This window comes from Arachis ipaensis, chromosome B4 (genome assembly GCF_059453495.1).
Source record: "Arachis ipaensis isolate K30076 ecotype BB chromosome B4, ASM5945349v1, whole genome shotgun sequence".
Classification (NCBI taxonomy): Eukaryota; Viridiplantae; Streptophyta; class Magnoliopsida; order Fabales; family Fabaceae; genus Arachis; species Arachis ipaensis.
The window spans coordinates 146324852-146347865 of NC_142439.1; the positions used below are offsets into that span (position 1 = coordinate 146324852).

Consider the following 23014-nt stretch of genomic DNA (forward strand, 5'->3'; position numbering starts at 1 on the left):
AGACTATATTGATCAAACCATGAAAGGAAAAAGGAGAAGGGTTTTGTTTGTTTGCTTTTTTGGATGATGCATTTGCCTTTAAACCAAGAGAAGATGTAGTGATAGTTAAAGAGAAAAAAAGAGGGAGAGAGAAAAGGAATCAGTACCAGAAATAATATAATACTTTTACTGCAATATTTTTGTTTTTTTTTTTTTAGAAAATTTATTGTGTTATAAAAGTAAATGAATATTTTTATTTTGTGTCGTTTATTTGTCATATTAATATTAATTTTTTATTTTAGAATTTAGGATGTAAGATTTTATTTTAGGTTTAAAATTGAAAAAAAATAATAGTAAACTTATTGGTAGAGATATAATCATTTATATATTTTTTTCTGTCGGTTTAATTTTTGAAAGAAGTAATTTTATGACATATTATCAAAATATTTATCATCGAAAAATTTATAATCCAATCATTGTTAGACTCTAAAAAAAATTAGCACAAATCAATTAAAAAAAATAATGGAATATATAAAAATTTAAATAAATTCAAAAAGAGACTATATTACTTTAAAAAATATGTTAAAAATATAATTTTTATATGTCTCTTTATATTAACTTAAATTTTTTGAAAAATGAATTTCATGAGACTTATAATGCTGATGTAGAAATCAATTAAATTTATAAGAACAAAAATATTGATTTACTCTCAAAACACCTTAACATTTTTCCTTTTTGCAGTTAAAAGAATATTACGACATGTTGTGACAAAAATTGCTATAAAAAAAAGTTTTCCAACAACTTCTCAAGTGGAATGTTAATAGGCCATGCCATCTAATATTTATTTTGAAAATATTTGTGATTATTTAATTTTTTAAGTTTTTATATACTACCTTAGCTTATAGATATTCTAAAGGTTTAATTACTCTGTTGATCCCTATAGTTTCGCGAAATTTTCAATTACATCCTTATACTTTTTTTCTTTTTAATTGAGTCCTTGCACTAAATTTTTTTTTAATTAGGTCCCTACACTTTTTTTCCTTTTATTTAGGTTCTTATACCAATTTTTTTTCTAAGTTAGATCCCTATAAAATTAAGCCAATTACTAGTTACTACTAAGAAGGACTTAATTGAAAAAAAATTTAGTGCAGGACTCAATTAAAAAGAAAAAAAAGCATAAAAACCTAATTAAAAATTTCACGAAACTATAAGAACCAACAGAATAATTAAACATATTTAAAATAAAAGAATTTGCTATGAATATTCTAGGACACGTTCAAATATTTAAAAAAAAATGATTTGTTTAGTGTATTAGTGTGTTTGCATGTGCATGTGTTATAATGAGTGGCTATGTCAGGCCATGCATGTGAGAGTGTGGGGGATAACTGTAAGTTTTTGTGAGAACCGAGATAGAGAAGAAAAAATAAAAGAGAATATTGCATGGCTTATGGGGGTTTATGTTTTTGTCAGATTCGTGTGCACGGTCCACTTTTCAACCTTAGCTTTAATTTATATATATAGGAGTGCCATGTGAATTAATTTAAGGCTATGCTACCATACATTATGCTATATATATTCATATATATATATAATCCACTACCAAGCATGCATTTTGTTTGGTCAACAAGTGCTTCTTCAAAATTGATACTTCTTTTTTGCATGTTAGCATTTGCATTGTCATGTTGTATAGTATATAGTGGTATCATTTCATGCATGCATGTTTCAGCAATTATGATGTGATACTACTATATGTGGAATATATATTTATAAAGTTGTTCATGAATTTTATTTTATTTTATTTTATTTTGTTTTATTTTATTTTTCTCATGAAAATATATATCTAAATATAATAAATTTCATCAACTAATTAACTTTTGTCTTTTATTTAATTAATAGATTAATTACCATAATCTATCCCAACCTATATGTATGTAGAAATTGAGAAAATTATTAGGAGTGAGGGAAATCTTCTGTTCACTGTTCAGTTATTATTAGTTTTAGATCTTGTAGTCTATCAAAAGCAAAACTTGTTAGAAAATGTCTTTCAATAATGTTATTAATAATAATATATTTGGATATAGACTTAAATGTTTTTTTTTTTCTTTTTTAAGACCTACTACTCTATTAGTTTATATTATAGTTATGAAAAATTTTTAAATGTACCTAACACACTAATATTTCAATAATTTTAACTGTTAATTTTAATTAATATATATTATATATTTTTTATAATTAAAATTAACGATTAAAACTACTGAAATATCAGTGTTTTAGATGCATTTTAAATTTTTTTTATAATTATTGTAAGTTTATAATAATTGATGAACAGAAAATATAACCATTACCCAATGTTAATATTTTTTTATAGGTTTAATTACTCTGTTGATCCCTATAGTTTCGTGAAATTTTCAATTAGGTCCCTATACTTTTTTTCCTTTTAATTGGATCCCTGCATCAAATTTTTTTTTCAATTGAGTCCCTACACTTTTTTTTCCTTTTATTTGAGTCCCTGCACGAAGTTTTTTTTAGTTGGGTCCCTATATAATAAAGTCAATTACTACTAAAAGGGACCTAATTGAAAAAAAAAATTGGTGTAGGGACCCAATTAAAAAGAGAAAATGTATAAAGACCTAATTAAAAATTTTGTGAAACTATAAGGACCAACAGAGTAATTAAACATTTTTTATAAACACAAAAATATATTGTTGAATTCTTATTATAAGTGTCAAATACATATACAATAAATAATTTTGCATAATTTATTTTTTTTTAAAATATGATTTAGTCTCAATTACAAGCCTATTTATTTGTATACGTACAAGACTAAAGAGAGAAAAAAAAAAAGATAATAAATAAGTTTATGAAAATAAAAAGAAAACATATAAAACAAACAAATAATTGGCAGATACATATGACAATCATGCTCATTCACTGTTAGCCTCTTGGGAACAAGGAAGTTACAAAATACTATCATTGCTACCTACTCTATTCATCCTACTTCCTATATATATATAGCTACGAAAGTGAGAAAAAAAATTAAAATAAAATAAAATAAAAAAATATATAGGGCAATGTGTTCAAGAATGCAAATTACAGACCGTATTGTCATAACCATGCATGCATATACACAATAAATTAAAGAGAAATTAATGACATCTTCCTCCTTAGTCAGTCATAGAAGAAGTAAAGATTCTTCATCTTTTATAGAAAACAATTATTTCCCCCTATATAGTGCTCATCAGCGTAGCTTCTAAGCTCAACAAATAAAAAGTGGAAGGCATCTCCATTTATATTATTTTATAATTAAAACAAATCATTTTCCTTTTAATTAAGCATACAGATCGATATGCTTTAATATTTAAAAAACTTTTTAAATGTTTTTAGAACATTAATTTTTTAATAATTTTAGTTGTTGATCTTAATTATAAAAAATATATAATATATATTAATTAAAATTAACGATTAAAATTACTAAAATATTTAATTTTTTTAATATTTATTGGGAAGGAATAATACGAATAAAATTTAAATTCTTAAAACCCTAAACTCTTTAGCTTTACTTTCCTAGACTATTCTTTTCTTTTCCATTCCCAAACCAAAATAAATTATTTTCTATTAAAATTTAGAGCAATTTTTGAAGAATAATTCTAATAGTATTGCTTATGTTCTTGTATATGGAAGTATGGAACTAAACACAATATTATTATATTATATCAATTTTAAAGAGATATGTCTTTTTTTGTTTTATAAAAAAGTTAACAACGTAAGAGTTTTACACAGTCATTTTATCCTATATTGTTATATCAGCAAAAATAATTAATTTTTAAATTCATTACTAAAATGATTTTGACACATAAATTTAATTAGATGGTCTTCTAAAATCGTACTAAACTCTTTTTAAAATAGAAAAAAACAATTATAACAACTATCTTAAAAAATAAGAATTATTTATCATTTTTAATTTAATTTTGGATGCATGCTGCAAATAATTAACTTTGGTACTATGACATGAGTACAATATTCTGTGCCATTTCTCTTTATCTAATAAATATATATATAAATAGATAGATAGCCTGTGCAGGGTTGTACAGTATTAATACAACACAAACATGCACATCTTTTTTACAATCCTGTGATGGGGACTAGTCTTGTGAAAGAAAGAAAGAAATGTGGTTTTAATTTTTTGCAAGAACATAATTAGAATTGAAAGAGAGAGAAAGAGAGAGGGGTTTGGTTTTGTAATATAATTTGAATGAAGTATTGGTTTGGTTTTGATCCTATTTTGGTTTTGGGTGATGGAATGTTATACACACACTACTCATTTCCCAGGGTGAAAAGGGTACCAACTTTTTCTATAAATTCTTCCCTTTTGGTTTTATTACCACTTTGCATTGCATGTATGTCCCCCTTTCAAAGCAAACCCTACACCCTCTTTTATCATCACTACATTCAAGAATATTCTTCAATTTATTTTTCCAATAATTCTTTTGGGTTTCTGCTCCAAAAATTTCTCTATCTCCTCTCTTCTTATTAGATAAATAACAATTTATTAATAAATTAATTAATTAATTAAACTCTTTTGTCTTATAAGGTAGGTGTGTCCTTATGGAGGGACCAACTAAACCAAAACAAAATGTCTAATTTAGTGCCAACACTATTATTATTGCAGTTAATTATAAAATTATATTGGGTTTGTTAAATGAGAGCATTAATCTTAGGGTTTACTAATATATATTAGGATAAAGTATATTTTTTGTTCTTGAAATTTGACAAAAATTTTAAAAATATTTCTAAATTTTATTTTGTTTCAATTTTGTCCCAAAAGTTTTCGATTTGCATCAAATATATTCCTAACAGCTAATTTTTCAAAAAAATTTAAGACCGATTCAACAATAATTTCATAAGAACAATTCCTCAACACAAGCAAATCAATCAAGCATAATTTTTATGTATTATTATTAGATTGGTTTTAAATTTTTTAAAAATTTAGCCGTCAAGAGTATATTTGATGTAAATTTAAATTTTTTAAAATAAAATTAAAACAAAATAAAATTTAAGAATATTTTTAAAATTTTTGCCAAACTTTAGAGAGTTTACCCTATATTATAAGCTGAATCTTCTACCCATAAGAAGATCCATGTCTAATATGCATTTATTATATAATATATATATGTGTATTTATAGGAAATTAAATTAAAGTTTCAAAGAATATAATAAATTAAAGTAGCATATTTTTCACAAGTCCTAACTTCTTAATTCAACAATAATAGTGACATTATTTTGGGTTTGAACCTAGCTCCTATATTAAATTTACAAGAGATTGTATATTTGATTTGACAAATACTATGATATATAATAATAAGTGGTATAATAATTGATTCATCCAAAAATAAATAAAATTTTTAATTTCAATTTGCTTCTCATTTTTTAACCTTTTTTTTTTTTTCAAAGTATAGGCATGATTTAACCATGCATGACAAATTAAAGTTGGTTCAATGCAACTTGTATGTGTGTGTTTATTATTTACAAATTAAATTTGAACAAGAAGAATATGTTATTACCCTATTGTCTGATGGCAAATGGCAAATAAATATAACATAAAGTCAAATCCAAGTTGCTTAGACAGTTATAGATATAAAGCAAAAATTCCTTTTATCACTTTGCACGCATTACAATTATTTAGTGTAGCATATGCTGCCACAACACTCTGCTCTCTAACTAGGAATTGTTCAGTATATCCATCACTGCATTGCAGGCCACGCTTGCCTAATTTCTATTTGATTAAAGCACAACACAATTATATAATATAAAATACAACAATACTAGGGACTCAAGAAGGTATCAGCTAAAAATTAGTCAAATATCTTTTAGTGAATTCAAAACTTTTACATAGATGGTGTTTATATTAGGTATTAGGATGTTTCTTTTTTTTTTATAAATTAGATGGCTCTGAATCTATTTTCTAATTTATCATGTTTTAGACATTTGGAAAGGGAATGAAGGTGAAGAGACCGAAGCTAATTGAATCAGTTTTTGTGATTCACGTTGCAATGATACTGAACGTATCTCTTCCTAATTTAAATGTGGTGAAACATTTAATAACCGATGTTTTAAATCATAAATAAATAAAACTAATTACTATATTTATAATTAATTAAGTTATTTTATTCTTGGCTGATTTAAAGTTGGTTCCATATGCTTTTCCTATAAAATAAGAATTTAATTTTGATGTACTGAACAGTAACATAATTATGTAATCATAATTGTTTCTTTTATAACTATTAGCGCAGTTAATATAAAAACTAAAAATAGTTATTTTTGTTAATAAAATATTATGTAATTGAATGTTCGTGTAAAACGATTTTACACTGATAATGTATCAAAATTAAATTTATAAATAGGAATTTATAAATATTTACAGGATCAACATGCATTAACATGTTACTATATTTTATTATTCTTAAATAATTAATCAAGTGATGATGATCAGAGAAACCCTTAATTTGCATGTCACCAAACCCTAAATATTCCATTCTTTCGTATATTTAATTATTTTAGTCTTCTTCTTGGCTGCTTCAACTTCATCATTTCCAACCCTATAGAGTAACAACATTTTCTTTCTTTCTTAATTTTTTTTCATGTTATTTTATTATATTGTTTTTCCTTTTCTTTTTTGCATAGTTTGTTGACTAAGAGGTGTACTTTTTCCCCTTTCTTTGTAACAATAATTATTCACGTTGATAATCTTTTGCTGACAAAAAGTGCTTGTAATAAGTCTCAAATTAACTAGGAGAGATCCCCTTTATTACAATCCCCTTTTTGCATACTTTTCAACCTCTTTATTAAGGGATAATGTGATTAGGAAATAGTAAAAGAAAAAAAATATAATAATAATAATAATAATAATAATAATAATAATAATAATAATAATAATAATAATAATAATAATAATAATATAAAATTGATTAAGGTCAAGAGATATAAACTGTATAGTATATATAACTATATATTAGTGAGAAAAAATGAATTATTACACATTTTCATAATTATAAAATTCAAACTTCTAAATATATAAAATCATCACTTTATAATTATATCAAGGAAATACTCTGAATGTATAAATTATTGGCATCTCTTTTTTTTATGAAACCAAGGACCCATCTCCAAAACTTGAAGAGAATAATAATTAAAAAAAAACAAGGTGTATTCACGAATTAATCTAACTCTCAAGTTAAAATGTTTGAAGTTGCTATTATTAACTTCTTATTTTAGTTTATGGTTTTATAGTACATATATTGTAGGAAAAAAATTATGTAATATATTAATTAATCTATTACCGAGACTTATTGTTTGGGATTTGTTTAATCATTCCAAGTTCATTCAAATAAGTTAATTCATAAATTGATCATTTATATTAAAATTATCTCACTACTGCCTCATTTGTAGATATTGTACAGAAGTATATCGGAAATGTTTGGTAACCAAAGAAAATTAGTCAAAAATAGCCATAACTTGCCTTATTTAGTATTTATTAATTGTTGCGACAATTAATTAATGCTAAATAAGACAAGTTTTGGCTGTATTTTTTGTCTCCCTAGCATTACCCGAAGTATATATGCTTGAATTTTAAATTAAAATATATGTAATTACTCAAGTCCATCTTAATGATAGTTGCTCAAACTTCACTGCACCCCAAAAGAAAAAGAGAGTCTAATCAAAGCAAGTAGCAAAAGATACAAAAAGTTTGAGCTCATGCAAAGATTCAAGTCTTCTACAAAAAATAGTAACTTGTATTTATTAGGCCAACTCACCAAAATAATCTATTAATTTATGTCATATTTTTCGTTATTTATCAAAATCAATACTTCTTCCTCCTAAATCAATGAGGTGTATATTTAAAAATTCAAAATAATTCAAATTCTATGGATATTAATTTCCAAAAATAATGGATAAGGTTGTTTAATTATGACACAAACAAATTCCTAACTAATAATTAAGGGACATTTTATTTCCCAAGTTAAACATATATGTCACAAGACAATTATAGCAAATATTGTGACAAATAATCTAATCATATAATATTTGATCATCAAAAGAAAGCAAATAATCCTAATCATGAAAGAAGAGAAAAGAGACACCAAAGTTTAGAAGGTAAACAAATTGCTAAAAAGGGGTTTTTCTTCTTTGGGTTTCATAAAAATAACGCTTTTTTGGGTCCAGATGAAAATAACCTTTTGCTTCAACTTTCAAAGCAGCCCAAAATAGGTGCTATTTACAAAAAAAAAAAAAAAACCCAAAAAAAGTTGTGAGATAGCTAGCAGATGTAAATTCACAAAAGACCCAAAGAATAACAACTCATCAGATGGCATCCTCTTTGTGATTGGATCACTCTCAACACTGATGGGTCTATGAATGGGTTCACCAAAAAGACTGGCTGCGAAAATTTATTAAGAAATGAGAATAGTAAATAGATAGGGGGATTTTCGTTCAACATAGGTAGCTGCACTGCCTTCAAAGCAAAGTTGTGGGGAATAGATCAAGGTCTCAAATTGGCTTGGACTATGGGTTTGAAGAAAGTTAGAGTGGAGTGTGACTCAAAAGCTGTCATAGAGAGTATCAACAGCCCCAAAAATAGAAAAAATCACCCAAATGTGTTGATCAGAAACATTCACAATTGCCAATGAGCCTTAACTCAGACGACATTTCGCCCCCTCCCCATCCAAAAGGTTTCGGACTCAACTCCTACCAACTGCAATCGAGGAAGAAAAAAATGGTAAGTATGTGAGGGACGTGCAATAGATGTGCTGATTGCCTGGCGCATAAAGATTTAGAACTAGATATTGGATTCCACTTTTGGGATACTCCTCCAAATGAGGTAGTAACTTTTTTGTCTGATGATGAACAATGGGTAGCTTTGCCCCGTTTAGTTTGTAACTGGGGCTCTCTTCTTTTGGGTTTCTTTACCCCGTTTCTAAAAAAAAAAAAAAAAAAAAAAACGGTCTTAACTAAAAATTTAGAAAAAAAAAAGTCATCATATTATGCAATTCAAAAATATTATTTGTACATTAAAATCAGTTATTATATATTTGTATACAAATATATATATTATTTAATTCATTTTCAATGTGTATTTTATATAAATAATTAATTTTAATGACTAATTTTAGTATACATCTAACATAGTTAAAAACAATTACATAAATTTAATAGGTTAAATTTTAATCACATCATTAACAGTGTAATTTTAATCAAATTGGTTTCGTTGGTGACAAATGAGAACACTAATTCTAATTAGTGAGGAGTTGTTTTAACCAAAGCACACACTCCATGGACAAATATCCAACCACTCCATAATACATATATCAACATATATATCAACTCCACTTCAATCAAAGATTTAATTACATATCCTCTCCTATATTCTTGTGTGTGTGTGTATATAACAGAAAGAAGAAATCTGCTTCAACAACAAAATCCTTCTCTCGAACTCAAATCATCACTACAACACATACAACTTTCTGTGTAAATTAAAATGGCCAATGGTTTTTGCATCTTTTTCTTCCTGTTCACAATATTTTCAGTTGCTTACTCCGCAAGAAATCTAGATGAAATTAATCCCCAACCCCAACAACCCGTAGGCAATCTACCAGGACCTGGAGTTGCTACCATTCCTTCAGTCACAACAGGACCAGTTCCCACCACACCCCAAATAACTCCGGTCGTAGCCGCAACCCCAGCCACAGCCACAGCCACTGCCACTGGTCCTGCAACCGGAGATTCAGGTGTTGAAGATGCCAATGCGGGCACAGGCATTGAAGTTACCAATGCAGGCCCACCAGTGGCTAGTCCGGCCAACAAGGGAACTCCGGCCGAACTTCCACAACCACAAGCCCAAGTCCCGGCCATCCCTGAAGCAACACCACAATCAAAAGAGCCGTCACTTTCTTTCTTCATGCATGACATCCTTGGAGGATCACAACCATCAGCCAGAGTAGTGGCCGGAATCATCGCGAGCACCGATGTAACCGGCCTACCATTCTCAAAAGCCAACAACAATATCTTCCCAATAAGTGGAGGAATCCCACTAGTTAACCCCAAACTCAATGGAATCATCACCAATAACAATTTGCCACTCCTTGTAGGCCTAAGTGGTGGACAAGCCTCCCCTGTGTTCAAAAATAGTGGTACCGGCAACACGGTTACAGGAAGCAGTACCCAGCCGTTTATCACGGCTGGGAACCTCCCGGCCGGGTTGACGGTCCAAAAACTCATGTTTGGCTCTGTGACTGTGATTGATGACCAATTAACAGAAGGGCCAGAGCTAGGTTCTGCTGTGATTGGAAAGGGACAAGGATTCTACTTGGCTAGTTCATTGGATGGTTCAAGCAAAACAATTGTGCTTACAATTTTGATGCATGTTGAAAGTGAGAATCACAACAATGGAATTGAGGATACTATAAGTTTCTTTGGGATTCATAGGACTGCATCAACAGAATCTGAGGTAGCAGTGATTGGTGGAACTGGTAAGTATGAGAATGCTAAAGGGTATGCTACTGTGGAAACACTTCTCAAGGAGGATCAGCACACCACAGATGGGGTTGATACCATACTCAATTTCAATGTCTATCTTTCTGAGTAGTGAATTATAGATTGACTTTCATATTTGTACTTTCAATGTGTGTGTGCGTGTGAGTGGCTAAAATTGTCACAATCATAGTCAATGTTTGACTAAGATTGATCCATCATTGCTAAAGAAACCTTTGGCATTCTTATACTACATGTGTGAAAATTATTACTATGTTATTATTATGTCTAGTTTCATGGAAATTGCAAAATCATAAATGACAATATAAAATGAAGTACTTTTGAACACAATTTTGTATGATTTCCTTTTGCAATAGGTGTGATCTTCGTAAGAAACATCCATTAAGAAAAAACGTGAACATAAACTTCATTATACTAGATTTGGTGAAAGTACAGTACATACCTCTTGTAGAGATGTCTTTAACTCCAACCAAGAAGTCAAGAACTCAGTGCTTTCACTGCTCAGTTAGTTTCATGGGCCATAACAGAAATAATTTTGAGAAATTATATTTGTATCATTTTTTTGGCACACCACTAAGTGATATTTTTCTATGGTATAAAGGATATAATTTTATTTTTTTTAATTTATTAATCACTTTTAATACCAAAAGTGAAAGATATATATAAAAATTGGTGTATATAAATATTCTTCAATAACTTTTGTATTCATCATTAGAGACTGTTGACTTATTTTCTTCTATTATGATTAGGTTAGGTATGTATGTTATGTGGATTCAACATTCTATCTATGAGAATTTGAAAACTAATACAATATAAATTTATTTTGAACTAATTTCTTGAAAGAGTATACTATGTTTCAATTATATATCATATTTTAAAAATATTTTAGCTAAAAAACTTAGAATAAATGAAATGTACAATAATATTTAAGTAATAATCTAGTAATAATCTCTTAGAATTAAACTCAATATCCTGACATCTCAGCATTATTTTTGTCCTTTACAAAAGTCAATTATGTATTGAGTTTAGTGTAGGGGATAAAATTGGCTTTTTTGGAGTAAGGAGCTAGTGGCTCCTCAGTATGGGCAGAAATGAACCAAACAGGTTAACTTTAATTAAAGAACGAGACTAAATCACTAAATGCATAATTGATGAGCTTGGGCTAGCTCATGAATTGCTCAGTCTCAATGAGATAAAATTCATGGAATAGCTATCTTTCAATACAAGAATATAGCAACAATAATAAAAATAATAAGCATAATAAGATAAGAGTAATAGTAAATGTGCATTTGGCATTCCTATGATGGGCAGGCAATTTTGCAATCAGCATTTGCTATAATTCGAATTCTAAATTTCATTTCATTTGTATGAAGCTTTAATGTAATTACAAATGTGTACCTATCCAATGGCAAGTTACAATATCTCAGCAAGTTGGTTGAAGTTAAACAGAGGCCTTAATTCTGGCAATGAATTTCAAATGTGGCATTTGTAATAGGTTTGGTGGTGTCTTTCCAAATTACTATAACAGTAACACCAAAGGAACCCCACAATCGCGAGCCTGACATAAGCTTCTCAGTTGGAGTTACGATGAAGCAATGGGATATGTACAACAATGTCGTTCAGGAAACTCGTAGAATCCATGGCAGAAGTAGTTGGACAAAAAAGGATCCAGATGGATCTTACAACTTCTGTGCATAAAGATTTAAAAATCTGCAACAAAAGAAGAAAGAGAAATGGGGGAGACTCTAATAGTCTAATTGGGAACCTCAATCGACAAGAAATGACCAAAGGTGTCACACTGCAAGAGCACTCGCAATTGCTTACCTCATTCTCCTCTCCAATCTATCAACTCGTTCCGAGGTGCATACAGAGCAGTAGCTCGCTCTTCTGCCTCAGTATCGTTAACTATACCTCGGCATTTTGGGAAACCACAGTAACAAGAAAGCCGCTCATCAATTGAGAAAAATCTGTCACATGAAACAAATATAGTCAGCACAATATTAAACAATGAAGTATAATATATTTGAAAACTGCAATTTTGCACAGAGCTAAAACCAATATAAAAGTCAGTTGTATGGTTGTTTAGTGTGCATATCATAATTCTTTTGAAGAAGAGAGAAACCTATAATCATATGTAAGCTCTTCCCATTGTTTAATGTCCCTCTTTGCAAATATTATAATATGCTCATCCCCATTAGCATTAATAACTCGCGAATAGCAATTCGGCTGCACAGAAACAGAAACTATATAGGTGAGCAATAAATTGAAGATCTGACTCTTGTTCTTCATCCAACATGCAGGTACAAAAACCGAATCAAATTTAAGAGAGAAAGGACGCACTGCACAAGAATGATTAATTAAATGAGCTATGCTTCCTGCTCTAGTGGCATCAATGACTCGTTCATCATTAACCCGGAACATGTATGTTCCAGCACCCTGTACAAGGGAAAGAGACAAAGTGAGAACATCCTGCACAAGCATATTCCAGAAGATAAAATATAGTAACTAGATTTATTCATAACAGATGCTGCAATAGTTGTATCATTCTTGTCCATGTTGGCAATTGATGAGCTGAAATTTGAAAATATTCCTTTTTTTTTGTGTTAGGGTAGGGGGAAGATAAAAACAAAGAACAATGTAATATCACTAAATGATTGAAGCTGATTCAATGGACATCTAATTCTCAAACAAATTAGTTGCCAGACAACAATGTCACCTTTAATGCAAGCAGATATAATTATTCAGAAAAACTTACCACCAAAGAATTGTATATGAAGCGCTCTCTCCGGTCAGCTATGGGAGGCCTAACAAGTTCACCAGTGTATTCAATCACCTGGAGAGAGGAAATTATTACAATCACCCCTTCAAGATTAATTTCTCTAATATAAAGTAGGGCCATTTAAATGAGAATGTTATCTTTACCATGTCTCCACCTTTATATGGATGCTTTGCAAATATGCCAAATCCATGAATTCTTGATTTCCCTAAAATTTTGGTAGACACAGAATATCGAATATGTTATAACGAGACAGGACAGCTTCATTGCTATGAAAGTAGATTACGATGCTTTAGGCCAGCAATAGGCAACAAATACATATATAACATTTCTGATCATATAAAGCAGAGAATGATTCCTACCAAATGCTAGCCGTTTGCGAAAAGTTTTCCTCATGTACTTGTATTTCTCTGAAATAGAAAGTATGTCACCCGAATCATCACCCAAAGAGGTCCTCAGCCTATGTACTTGGGGGAAGACTCCTCTGCCAGAAGGTTCTAGCTCATTAGACAACCCATGCTGGCAGTACCCACCTACTAGGTATGGTTGGTTCTCAACAAACAAACGTTTTGACGATGCAGCTGCAAGAACTTCAGGTTCTTTCCGTCCTCTCCTGCCAAAATAATCATATGGTTCTGCCCAAGAAGAATTAAAACAGACGTTTTAGTCAATCCCATTATCAATTAATTATTTGTACTGAAGAATTCATACAAAGCAACATGAGAACCCATATCTAGAGAATAGGAATCCATTTCCTGTAGCCAATATAAGAGCTAACATACAGAGATAATGGGCAGCCCAGTGCACATAGCATCCCGTGTTAACACAGGGTCCCGGAAAGTGCTGTACCCAAACACCCATAGAGAGATAAAACATCCAGAAAAACCTTTTACAGCTTTACCTTTCCTAGTTTTGGGACCCTTTTATCAAGGCTCCACTATGTGCTTCAATAAAAATAAAAAGGACTGGTAAATATTTTACCACTTCGAGCACATCCAGATGGGTTGGGTGGTGGTTCATAGTCAGAACATGGACCCGCAGCTCGAACAATTCGTTCATTGGCAACAGAATGTTCATTAGATGGCTGCCTATGTTTCTTGCAAAAAGAAAGCAGTCGAATGCACTGCTCTTCATCATCATCAACAGAAAGTAGATAGAGCCTGTCCTCATTCTCAAGCTATAAATAATGAAAATTAAAAATAAATAAATGGATAAAGAATCGTATCAAAGCCAACACCACACTCTGTCAAACAGAGTAATCAATAGAACATGGTATATTGAATAAGAACAAAGGAGAAATACCTCAACACAAAGACCAGCAGCACGAGCACAAAGTGGATGATATGCTACTCGGCAAGAATTGTTTGAACACTGCAGAATTGATATGTGAAATAGAGAAAAATACAATTAAGTATCGCATAGAGTCTTTCAAAAAGAAAGAAAAAAAAATCATGCACATGATTGTGCATTTAACCACTAACTGGTTGTTCTTTATGGTTCAGTTAGTGCCTTAATGGAGATTCAGTGCTCTACTGCTCCAACTAGAAAATGCTTACTTAAAGTACTCTTCTATTAAAAGCTCAAAAGCCAAACTACTTACTTGGATGCAAGCACCATAAGATACACCACATATGCTACATAACAACTTCCAGCGGTCCTGTTCAGATTAAAAAATCTCAGGATCAATAGGAAAGTAAATCAACAAAAGTTGTGCATGAACTGAATAAAGACTCTGGTCAAAACATTATCACCATGAAATAAATGACACAAGCAATCAGATGGAGATTATAAAAGAAAAAGATAAATACTGGAAATTCTGATCTAACCAAAAACTTATAAACTAAAAAAATCCTTGAAAATAATAAAATTCTTAGTCATAGAGGCCTACCTTACTGATTCTGTTCAAACCATCAATAGGTTCCATCTTTTTGACATCAGCTAAGCAAGTCTCTGACAAATTTTATAAACTCTTAGCAAATATAAGCAAGCTATTGAGTGAAATAAAGAAAATTTAAGTCATACACAAACAAACCAGGTATCCACATAGCACAAGCCAAATGTGCCCATCGGCCATCTGTTGTAGGCTTCATTGCCCCTCCTATAAGAAACTCAATTATAAATACTAAATGTTGTGTAAGTCAATATTTAATACAGCATAATTTGTACAGAACTCATCATACCTATTAGTGGACATAAGCAACAAGGTGGTGGAGGATCACCCGATCGACATAAGTTGCACAACCATAGCACTCCATTAACAGATTCCAGTTCTCCATAGCATCTAGCATGCACCTATGAAAAATATAATTCATGGCTCACTATGATAATACCAATAAATGGATAAACCACTAGAGCTTTTAATGATTCACTAGGAAGTAAAAGACAGATGTTAACCTCAATATTCATATATAATCTGCATAATCAAGAGAAAGAGTTGCATAAAAGATTTTGGGGGTCATACCATCATCCTGCATTTGTCACACTGCAGAAACAGATTGGTCTCGTACTCCTTACAACATAAATAATTCCCATTAGCATGCAAGACATAAAACCAAATAATAAATAAACAAGCAATAAAGTAACATGTTTTTATTTCCTTGAATGAACTGGGTCACAAAAGAAAGGATAAATAAAAAGCGAAAACGTTAAATAGAATGCTTTGGAGGATTAAAGATGTGTGTGTGTGTGTGTGTGTGAGAGAGAAAGAGAAAGAGAGAGGATATACCTCATCCATGTGGCAGACATTGCACTTATCAAGATCAAACCAATTAATATGAACCGGCCTATAACCAACAGGTAGGTCATTATATCTTCTGGAACCTAACTTCAAACTTGATTTCTTTGAAGAAACTTTGGATTTGGATAATCCCTGGAATTGACAAGACTTCGTTCAGTGAAAATTAAGCATCGGGTGCATAGGTTGAAACATGGGTATGATAGCAAAACAATTGGCTAACTCAAGTTGACATGTGAAAGAGAGAAAGAGACTGATTAAATAGAGATAAAAGAAATGATTATAATATGGCCAATAATAAGCTGAAGATAATGTACAGTAAGAGAAGTAGAACAAGTGAGTAGACTGACAATCCCTACAAGTGTCAGCTTCTCAGTAAAACAAGTAAGCTTTAACACGAGGTAGGTTCATTCAACCAGCTGCATGGATCAATCAACACAAATATACCATTAAGTAATGGAACTCTTTTTAGGTTATAGGTCTCCTATAGGGTATAGCTCAAAAATTTCCAGTCCATTTCATTAATTTCGAAAGTATTGACTTTATGTTCGAGGTCAAAAGAAAAAATAGAATGAAATAGAATACCTGTATTAGTTTAGCCACTTCAGGATTGGAGAAACCAAACATATCAGTCCCAGATTCATATCCGCTTTCTACCCTATCTTCCGCAACAGAAGCTTCAGAACCATCCCTTTCTAATTTATTTATCCTTTGGTATATTTGGGTCCAGCAAGCTGATGGTGTATGATTGTTGAACTGTACCAGACATTTGATGTTATATTAACAAAACTCAAAGTAATAAGCAAAATAGGTCCCTCTCTACTCTTTTTTACATGGAAAAATACGAGTTGAATAGTAAGGTCAAGACAACAAAGGAATTCAACAATGATCAAATAAACACAATTTCCTGTCATAAAAAAAAAAAGACAGACTGAATGCCGCCATAGATCACGGTATTTTGTCAAACAAAACGGGAAATTTAAAAAGAATTAAAGAGGACATAAAAGTTTTTTTTTTATATATATAAAACAAGTGGAAGAACATCAAATATTAGTAGAAAAATGTATCCAGAGAGACAAATGTATCCAGGAGCAAAGTCATTCCTTAGAGTAGAAGCCAACCTGCTCACCACCATCAACTGTCACTCTAAATAGAGGTCGTTCTTTGGACTCTGGATCTCTCAGGACCTCCATTTTATAAGCAGCAGATACTTTAGCATCTAAACAATCGAAGGGAGAAAATAAAGGGCATTAAACAACAGAATGAAAACTACTATATTAACATGAAAAAGAAAAAGTTTACATCATCTTCGACAAACATAAGAATATGACATACAAAGAGCCCAAATAACCATAAATAGATAAATAAATGTTTCACCAGTGACTGAAGTAAACTTCCTCACTGCAGTGTACCCTTCAGGCCAGATGGATTTTCCATCACAGAAAGATGAAGAATCTTCAACTACTTTCCCTGAAAAAGATGAGTTTTAAATTCCATTTGAGTACAATGCTCTTTGATAACTTGAATCTCATATATGTGGTGCTCTCTGCTGACATATAATTACATAATATGCATGCTGTAAATCTATACAGAAGTATCATTCAGCCATTATATTTATTCTTATGGGGAAAAATCAGGTTCTGTTGAAAATGCCATAGACTTGAGCCATATTGATCCATGTATTCAAAGCTATTAAAGAATTTACATTTAATCCACTCTGATTGTAAAACTTTATGCAATTAGATATCAGTAGGCAAGAAAGTACACATTATAGCATTTGTTCCCCTGTAAAAGCAAAAGATATTAATGGTTGATTGATCATGTAAAATATTCTATGAAAAATAACCAAAGCCTTTTGTTTGGACACTATTACTTGTCACGTTTAATACAACTACTTGCTGCAGATACATAAGGGAAATATAACTGCGGATATTGACAAATTACCAAGGCTTATAATTTGTAGGTCTCCTACTTCTAAGGGAAATTTAATGTTTTCCAGTGCTATGGAAGGCTCTTTGTCACTCAAAGAATCTTCTCCTGAATCTGTACACTGTCCATCCTCTCCAGTTACATTTTTACGGTCATCAGCTGTACATCCTTTTTGCAACGCTAGCATCTCTGAGGGAAGTTTCTGTTCATTTAAATACCTGTTATGTCAAATTGAAAAACCACAAATCTGAGCTACCATGTGAACCCTATTCAATTTTGAATGCCAAAGCACAGTACGTAAGGAACTAAGGACCAAAGATAAACATTAAGAATTCATAACTGCAAAAAATGCTAACTGGTCATAACTTTGACCATTAAAATTGAAACAGCATTTGTTCCCTCTTTTTGATATTATAGTTGCCAAAAGTGAGACCTGATGAACATAAAAGGGCGAAATGGTTAACATTACCTCTTTGCCTCTTCCATACTGTCAAAGAAACTGGTTTTGTTGCACTTTGTGTATAGTTCAGTAAGAAGTCCACTTAGGAACGATTTCACCTGCTGCAGTCTAACCCTGAAAAACAGGAAAAGGTAGAATGAGTCTAGAGTGAAAAGGCAAAAGTCTTACACTGAACACAAAGAACAACTTTTTCCCATTAATTTTAACATAATACTAAACCTTGCAAAGTCATGGGTGCCAAAAAACTGGACAGGAACTGAGTTTCCTCCCAATGTATTCAAACCCTTGCACTTGCGTGCAAGTGATTCATCCAGAACAACAGCTGGCCACATTGCATGGCCTACAAAACAAACAAAATAATATGATACGAAGTCGTTATAAAAATACCATCATCGACTAGTAACAGATAATGCAAGAACTAAACAAACAACATGGATTAGACATCACGTGACCTCCCTAGTATACAGTTTGAGGAAAGAAGTGAATACAAGAAAAAAAAAAGTAATTTTAGCAAACCTGTTAGCTTAGCCCATACGATGTCTCCAGGTTCAAATTGTTGACAATCATTCAAACTTGCAGCCATCGCAAGCATCTCTTCAACATCACAATCAGAGACATTACTGTCACGAACTTTGCCATAACTCAAATTCAAGCGCTTCATCTCCTCGCGGGAGATATGAAATTTCACATTTTCATTTGAAAGAATTAAATTTTCTTCCTCGCCATCATCATATTTAACCTGCATATATTTTATTTATATAGATCTCTCAAATAAGAAATCGTCCGGTATTACCAAACACAGAAATCAGAGACTTGCATAGCTTTTCAGTTAAGGTAAGTAATAATTGAGATAAGTGAAGGCCTTACATGGTGTATCTTAGTTTCGATATCATAACCTTTGACATGGCCAGCGTACCATTTTATATCCATTGGCCAAAACACCTGCATAAAACAATCACCTCCATTGTCAGTAATCTGCAATAAAATAGCATGAACAAACTCGGTGTTACAAACACAAAACTTGTAACCGAAGAAAAGTACAGAATATTGCCTTGCATCGCAACCCAATGAACGCCTCAGGGTCAGCATTATCAAAACTCAACCTGCATTAAGTGCAATTAACATTCACTTAAGATTCCAAGAATGGTTCCTTCCCTTCTAACATGCAGATATCATAAACCCTTAACAACAAAATACACATAGCCTTAGAGCCTCTTTTGCAACATATTATTTCAATAAACTTATCATCACATTTGAAACCTAAATTAAGCTATAATCCAAACACACTAAATGCCGGAGCTCAAAACTTCCAACTTGCCTATATATTTAACCAGCAAAGTTCAGCTCCGTGGATTTTTTTTTTTTTCGAAAACACCCCACAAAAATAACAAAGTGGATACATGCTCAACACGAATTCCCCAATTTCAATAACTGGTATTTTAGCTGAAGTAGCAAGAAACAAAAAAAAAAAGGAAATTTTACCCAACCCATCTCTTCACTGTACGAGATTCAGATACCAACTTCTCCACTGAAACGCCACCACCACCACCATCGTTATTACTAATGCGGCATTCTCTCAATCTAGGCCCGTTGTCAAGCACTCCCAACGCGCCCAAATCCACTCCCAATTTCTCCAGCTCGGTGGTCCCAATCTTCCTCTTCTTCGCAGCCACCCTTTCCGCCGGGTCCTTCCCAGCCCGACCCGATAGTGAATTGTAAAACGACGCAGTAGTAGAATCAGAACCACCCCTCTTTCGCCGCCGAGAGTAAACAAAAATTAGCGGTGGCTTATCATCATTGCTGTCAACATCATTCGGCGGGACAGCAACAACAGAACTATCAGTAGAAACATTCTCAGCATCATCATCACCGTTGTTGTTGCAGTTCGTCGTTTTGGCGCTAACGTCGTCGTTTTGGTGAAAATGCGGTGTGAGCTTGCGAGCCTTAACTTTCTTGGACATGACGTTGGAGGAGCCACTGCAGGGTGACGTGGCAGAGTAGAGATGATCCAATGGAAGGTACCTTATGGTTGCGCCTCTTGTTGTATGAACGTCGATGGTTCCGTTATCTTCTTCTGCTGCTGCTATTGCTCTAGCTGTAGTTGCCGCTGTTGCGGTTGTGACAATGGTTTCTTCGCAATCTTCGGGTTCTGCTGATTCACGTGGTTGTGGAAGGAATGCCATTGCAGAAAGAGAGAGAATTGGATAGAGAGAATGAAGCAACTGAAAAAAGGGGAATTTTTGGGAATGTTAGGGTTTTGGAGGGAGAAAGAAAGAGGGGCGTTATTGGATTTGGGCACAAACAAAATGTGTGTTTTCCCGCCGTGTGAAGAATGGGAGAAAAGAAAAACTCTCTCTCTCTCTCTCTCTCTTTTCTCTCTCACACACTCTCTCTCTCTCTCACTCTCTGGTCAAGTGATGAAGCTGCTATGTTTCTTTCCTTTTCTTAATTCTTATGTTGAGCTGAAGCTGTCAGCATGCAAAGAATAAATTATTAATTGTTGTTATTTTGTTAATTATTATTTTTAAGTTATCACTTTTATTTTTTTAGTTATTAATTATTAATTAAAAGATTAAAGAACAAAACAATTTATACTTTTTTTTTACACCATTTATTTGATTTAGCTGAGCATAGTAGTGAGCTGAATGAGGAAGTCTTTGATGTGTTTGTTTTTTTCCTTGGCAACTTCAAACGTGCATTGAATCTGCTGTCTGCTTCAAACTCAAACAAAGCGATCAGCTGTTTCAGATTTTTCAGATCTTGTGTGTCTAATGTGTTTGTGTTTTTTTTTTTTTAATTTGTCATGTTCTAACTAATTTCTAAGCAATTTTAAATTTGGTTAATTTTAAGATAATCCTTTTTGATAGATAGTTTTTTTTTTTAAATTTAAAGTTTTATTCGATATGCAAATTTTTATTACAATAGCTGTTTGAAATAGGATCAAATAGTAGATATCTTCGCTTTTATCTGAAAATCAAATTTATATAATTTGTAAATTTTTTGAGGAGGAGTGTTAGAAGTGAGTAATTTTTGTATTTTATAACCATTAATTAGTCATTAATAGTATTTTTAATGGTATAAAATTATATCTAATAATAAAAGATCACTCATTTTTCTTTTGATAATTAAATACTGGCTATAAAATACAAAAATTACTTACCCCTTAGACTTTTTTTTTTAAAAATTACTTTTTTATTCAATAAACCACGGGACTAATGTCCAAAAAGAAAAAACTAAACGTAAACTATTTTAGAAAAAAATAATTTTAATAGTCACATAAAAATGTAAAACAACACAATAATAAAGAGAAAACAAATAACATCTTCATTACAGATAACCGTCAAATTAGGGGTGGCAAATGGGCTTAAATCCGTCGGGCCGGTCCACGTAACCCGCCAAAAAACGGTTCGGATTGAAAAATTGGGATCGTTAAATAGCAAAAGCCCGCTTAACTCGCACCGCTTAAACCGCGGGTTTTGGCGGGACGGGGCGGGGCGGGCTTCCCCGCCGGGCTTAGTATTGTTTTAGTAAGGGGTATTTTTATAATTTTTTTTACCAAAATCCAACTTTCCCCAACCCAACTTACAAGAGAATGAAGATGAAAATTGAGTGTTTTAGATTATGTTTGTTTTGTTTTAGAGACAATATTGTTAATTAGGTTTTGGATTATGTTTATTTTGCTTTGGAAACAATATTTATAATTATGTTTTGAATGAAAACTTGGTTTATAATTATGTTTATTAGATATTTATAATTACAAAGATTTTAATATTTGTGAATACAAAAATTATAATTTGTTTATACTTTTTAGAAATTATAATAGTTAAAAGTAAAAAATAAAAGAGATTTTTTTTATATCTTTATATATATTATTTAATAGTTAAAAGTAAAAAAAAATGATATGTGGCGAGTTTAGCCCGCCGGCCCGCCAGCCCGCCATTAGGCAGGGCGGGCTGGGATTTTGGGACTGCCTCACTAGGTGGGGCGGGTGGGCCAGCCCGCCAAATGGCGGGCTTTTGGCGGGGCAGGGCGGGGCGGAGCGGGCTTCCCCGCTTGCCACCCCTACGTCAAATATTGTCAATTTATATTAGCTTTTTCTGAACTTGTGTCGGACAAGCATGTTGATCGGATTATACTTCGATTGTGGGAGCCATAGATAAAGGGTGTGTTTAACAAACGCGTTATAAGAGAAGAAACACGTTTATCCTTCTTAAAAGTTTCAATTTTTGATTTGACAAATTATTTATTTATGAACGCAAAAGTGATTTTGCTTTCAAAACCACGTTTACAAGAAGCTATAATTTTAAGTTTCTGCGTTTTACAACGGTTTTTTAGCCATCAATATTTTATCTTTATTTATCTTTTACTAACTTTATCATTTATGCATGTTATTATATTATTTATGAAATTCTTATTATTTTTGTTTACATGAAGTCTCTTTTTCTATTATTTATTATTTTTATTTTTTATTAATTATTTATTTGATATTATACACTTTATAATTGTAATTTTTTGTATTATTTTTATTATCTTTTTATAATATGATTTATTGATTCTATTAGGTAAAGTAAATTAAACAAAAAATTAATTG

General features: G+C 31.5%; 2 protein-coding genes across 2 annotated transcripts; one reads left to right on the forward strand and one right to left on the reverse strand.

The window, feature by feature from the left end:
• The first annotated feature begins 9407 nt into the window (after positions 1-9407).
• LOC107635583 (dirigent protein 9) lies at positions 9408-10758 on the forward strand. The gene has a single exon (XM_016339092.3). It carries the CDS (start codon positions 9512-9514, stop codon positions 10616-10618), a length of 1107 nt encoding a protein of 368 aa, XP_016194578.1. The 5' UTR covers positions 9408-9511; the 3' UTR covers positions 10619-10758.
• Positions 10759-11853: 1095 nt separating this feature from the next.
• Positions 11854-21048, reverse strand: LOC107635584 (histone-lysine N-methyltransferase ATX2). Its single transcript, XM_016339093.3, has 25 exons — positions 19906-21048; positions 19475-19526; positions 19291-19365; positions 18940-19162; positions 18643-18763; positions 18433-18537; positions 17979-18181; positions 17412-17504; positions 17156-17253; positions 16620-16790; positions 16026-16169; positions 15762-15809; positions 15481-15592; positions 15333-15398; positions 15189-15250; positions 14901-14957; positions 14603-14671; positions 14282-14477; positions 13663-13935; positions 13447-13508; positions 13280-13357; positions 12865-12960; positions 12647-12750; positions 12349-12491; positions 11854-12234 (listed from the first exon to the last, which is right to left on the reverse strand). Exons 1-24 carry the CDS (start codon positions 20604-20606, stop codon positions 12350-12352), a joined length of 3351 nt encoding a protein of 1116 aa, XP_016194579.1. The 5' UTR covers positions 20607-21048; the 3' UTR covers positions 11854-12234; position 12349.
• Between the last annotated feature and the right edge of the window lie 1966 nt (positions 21049-23014).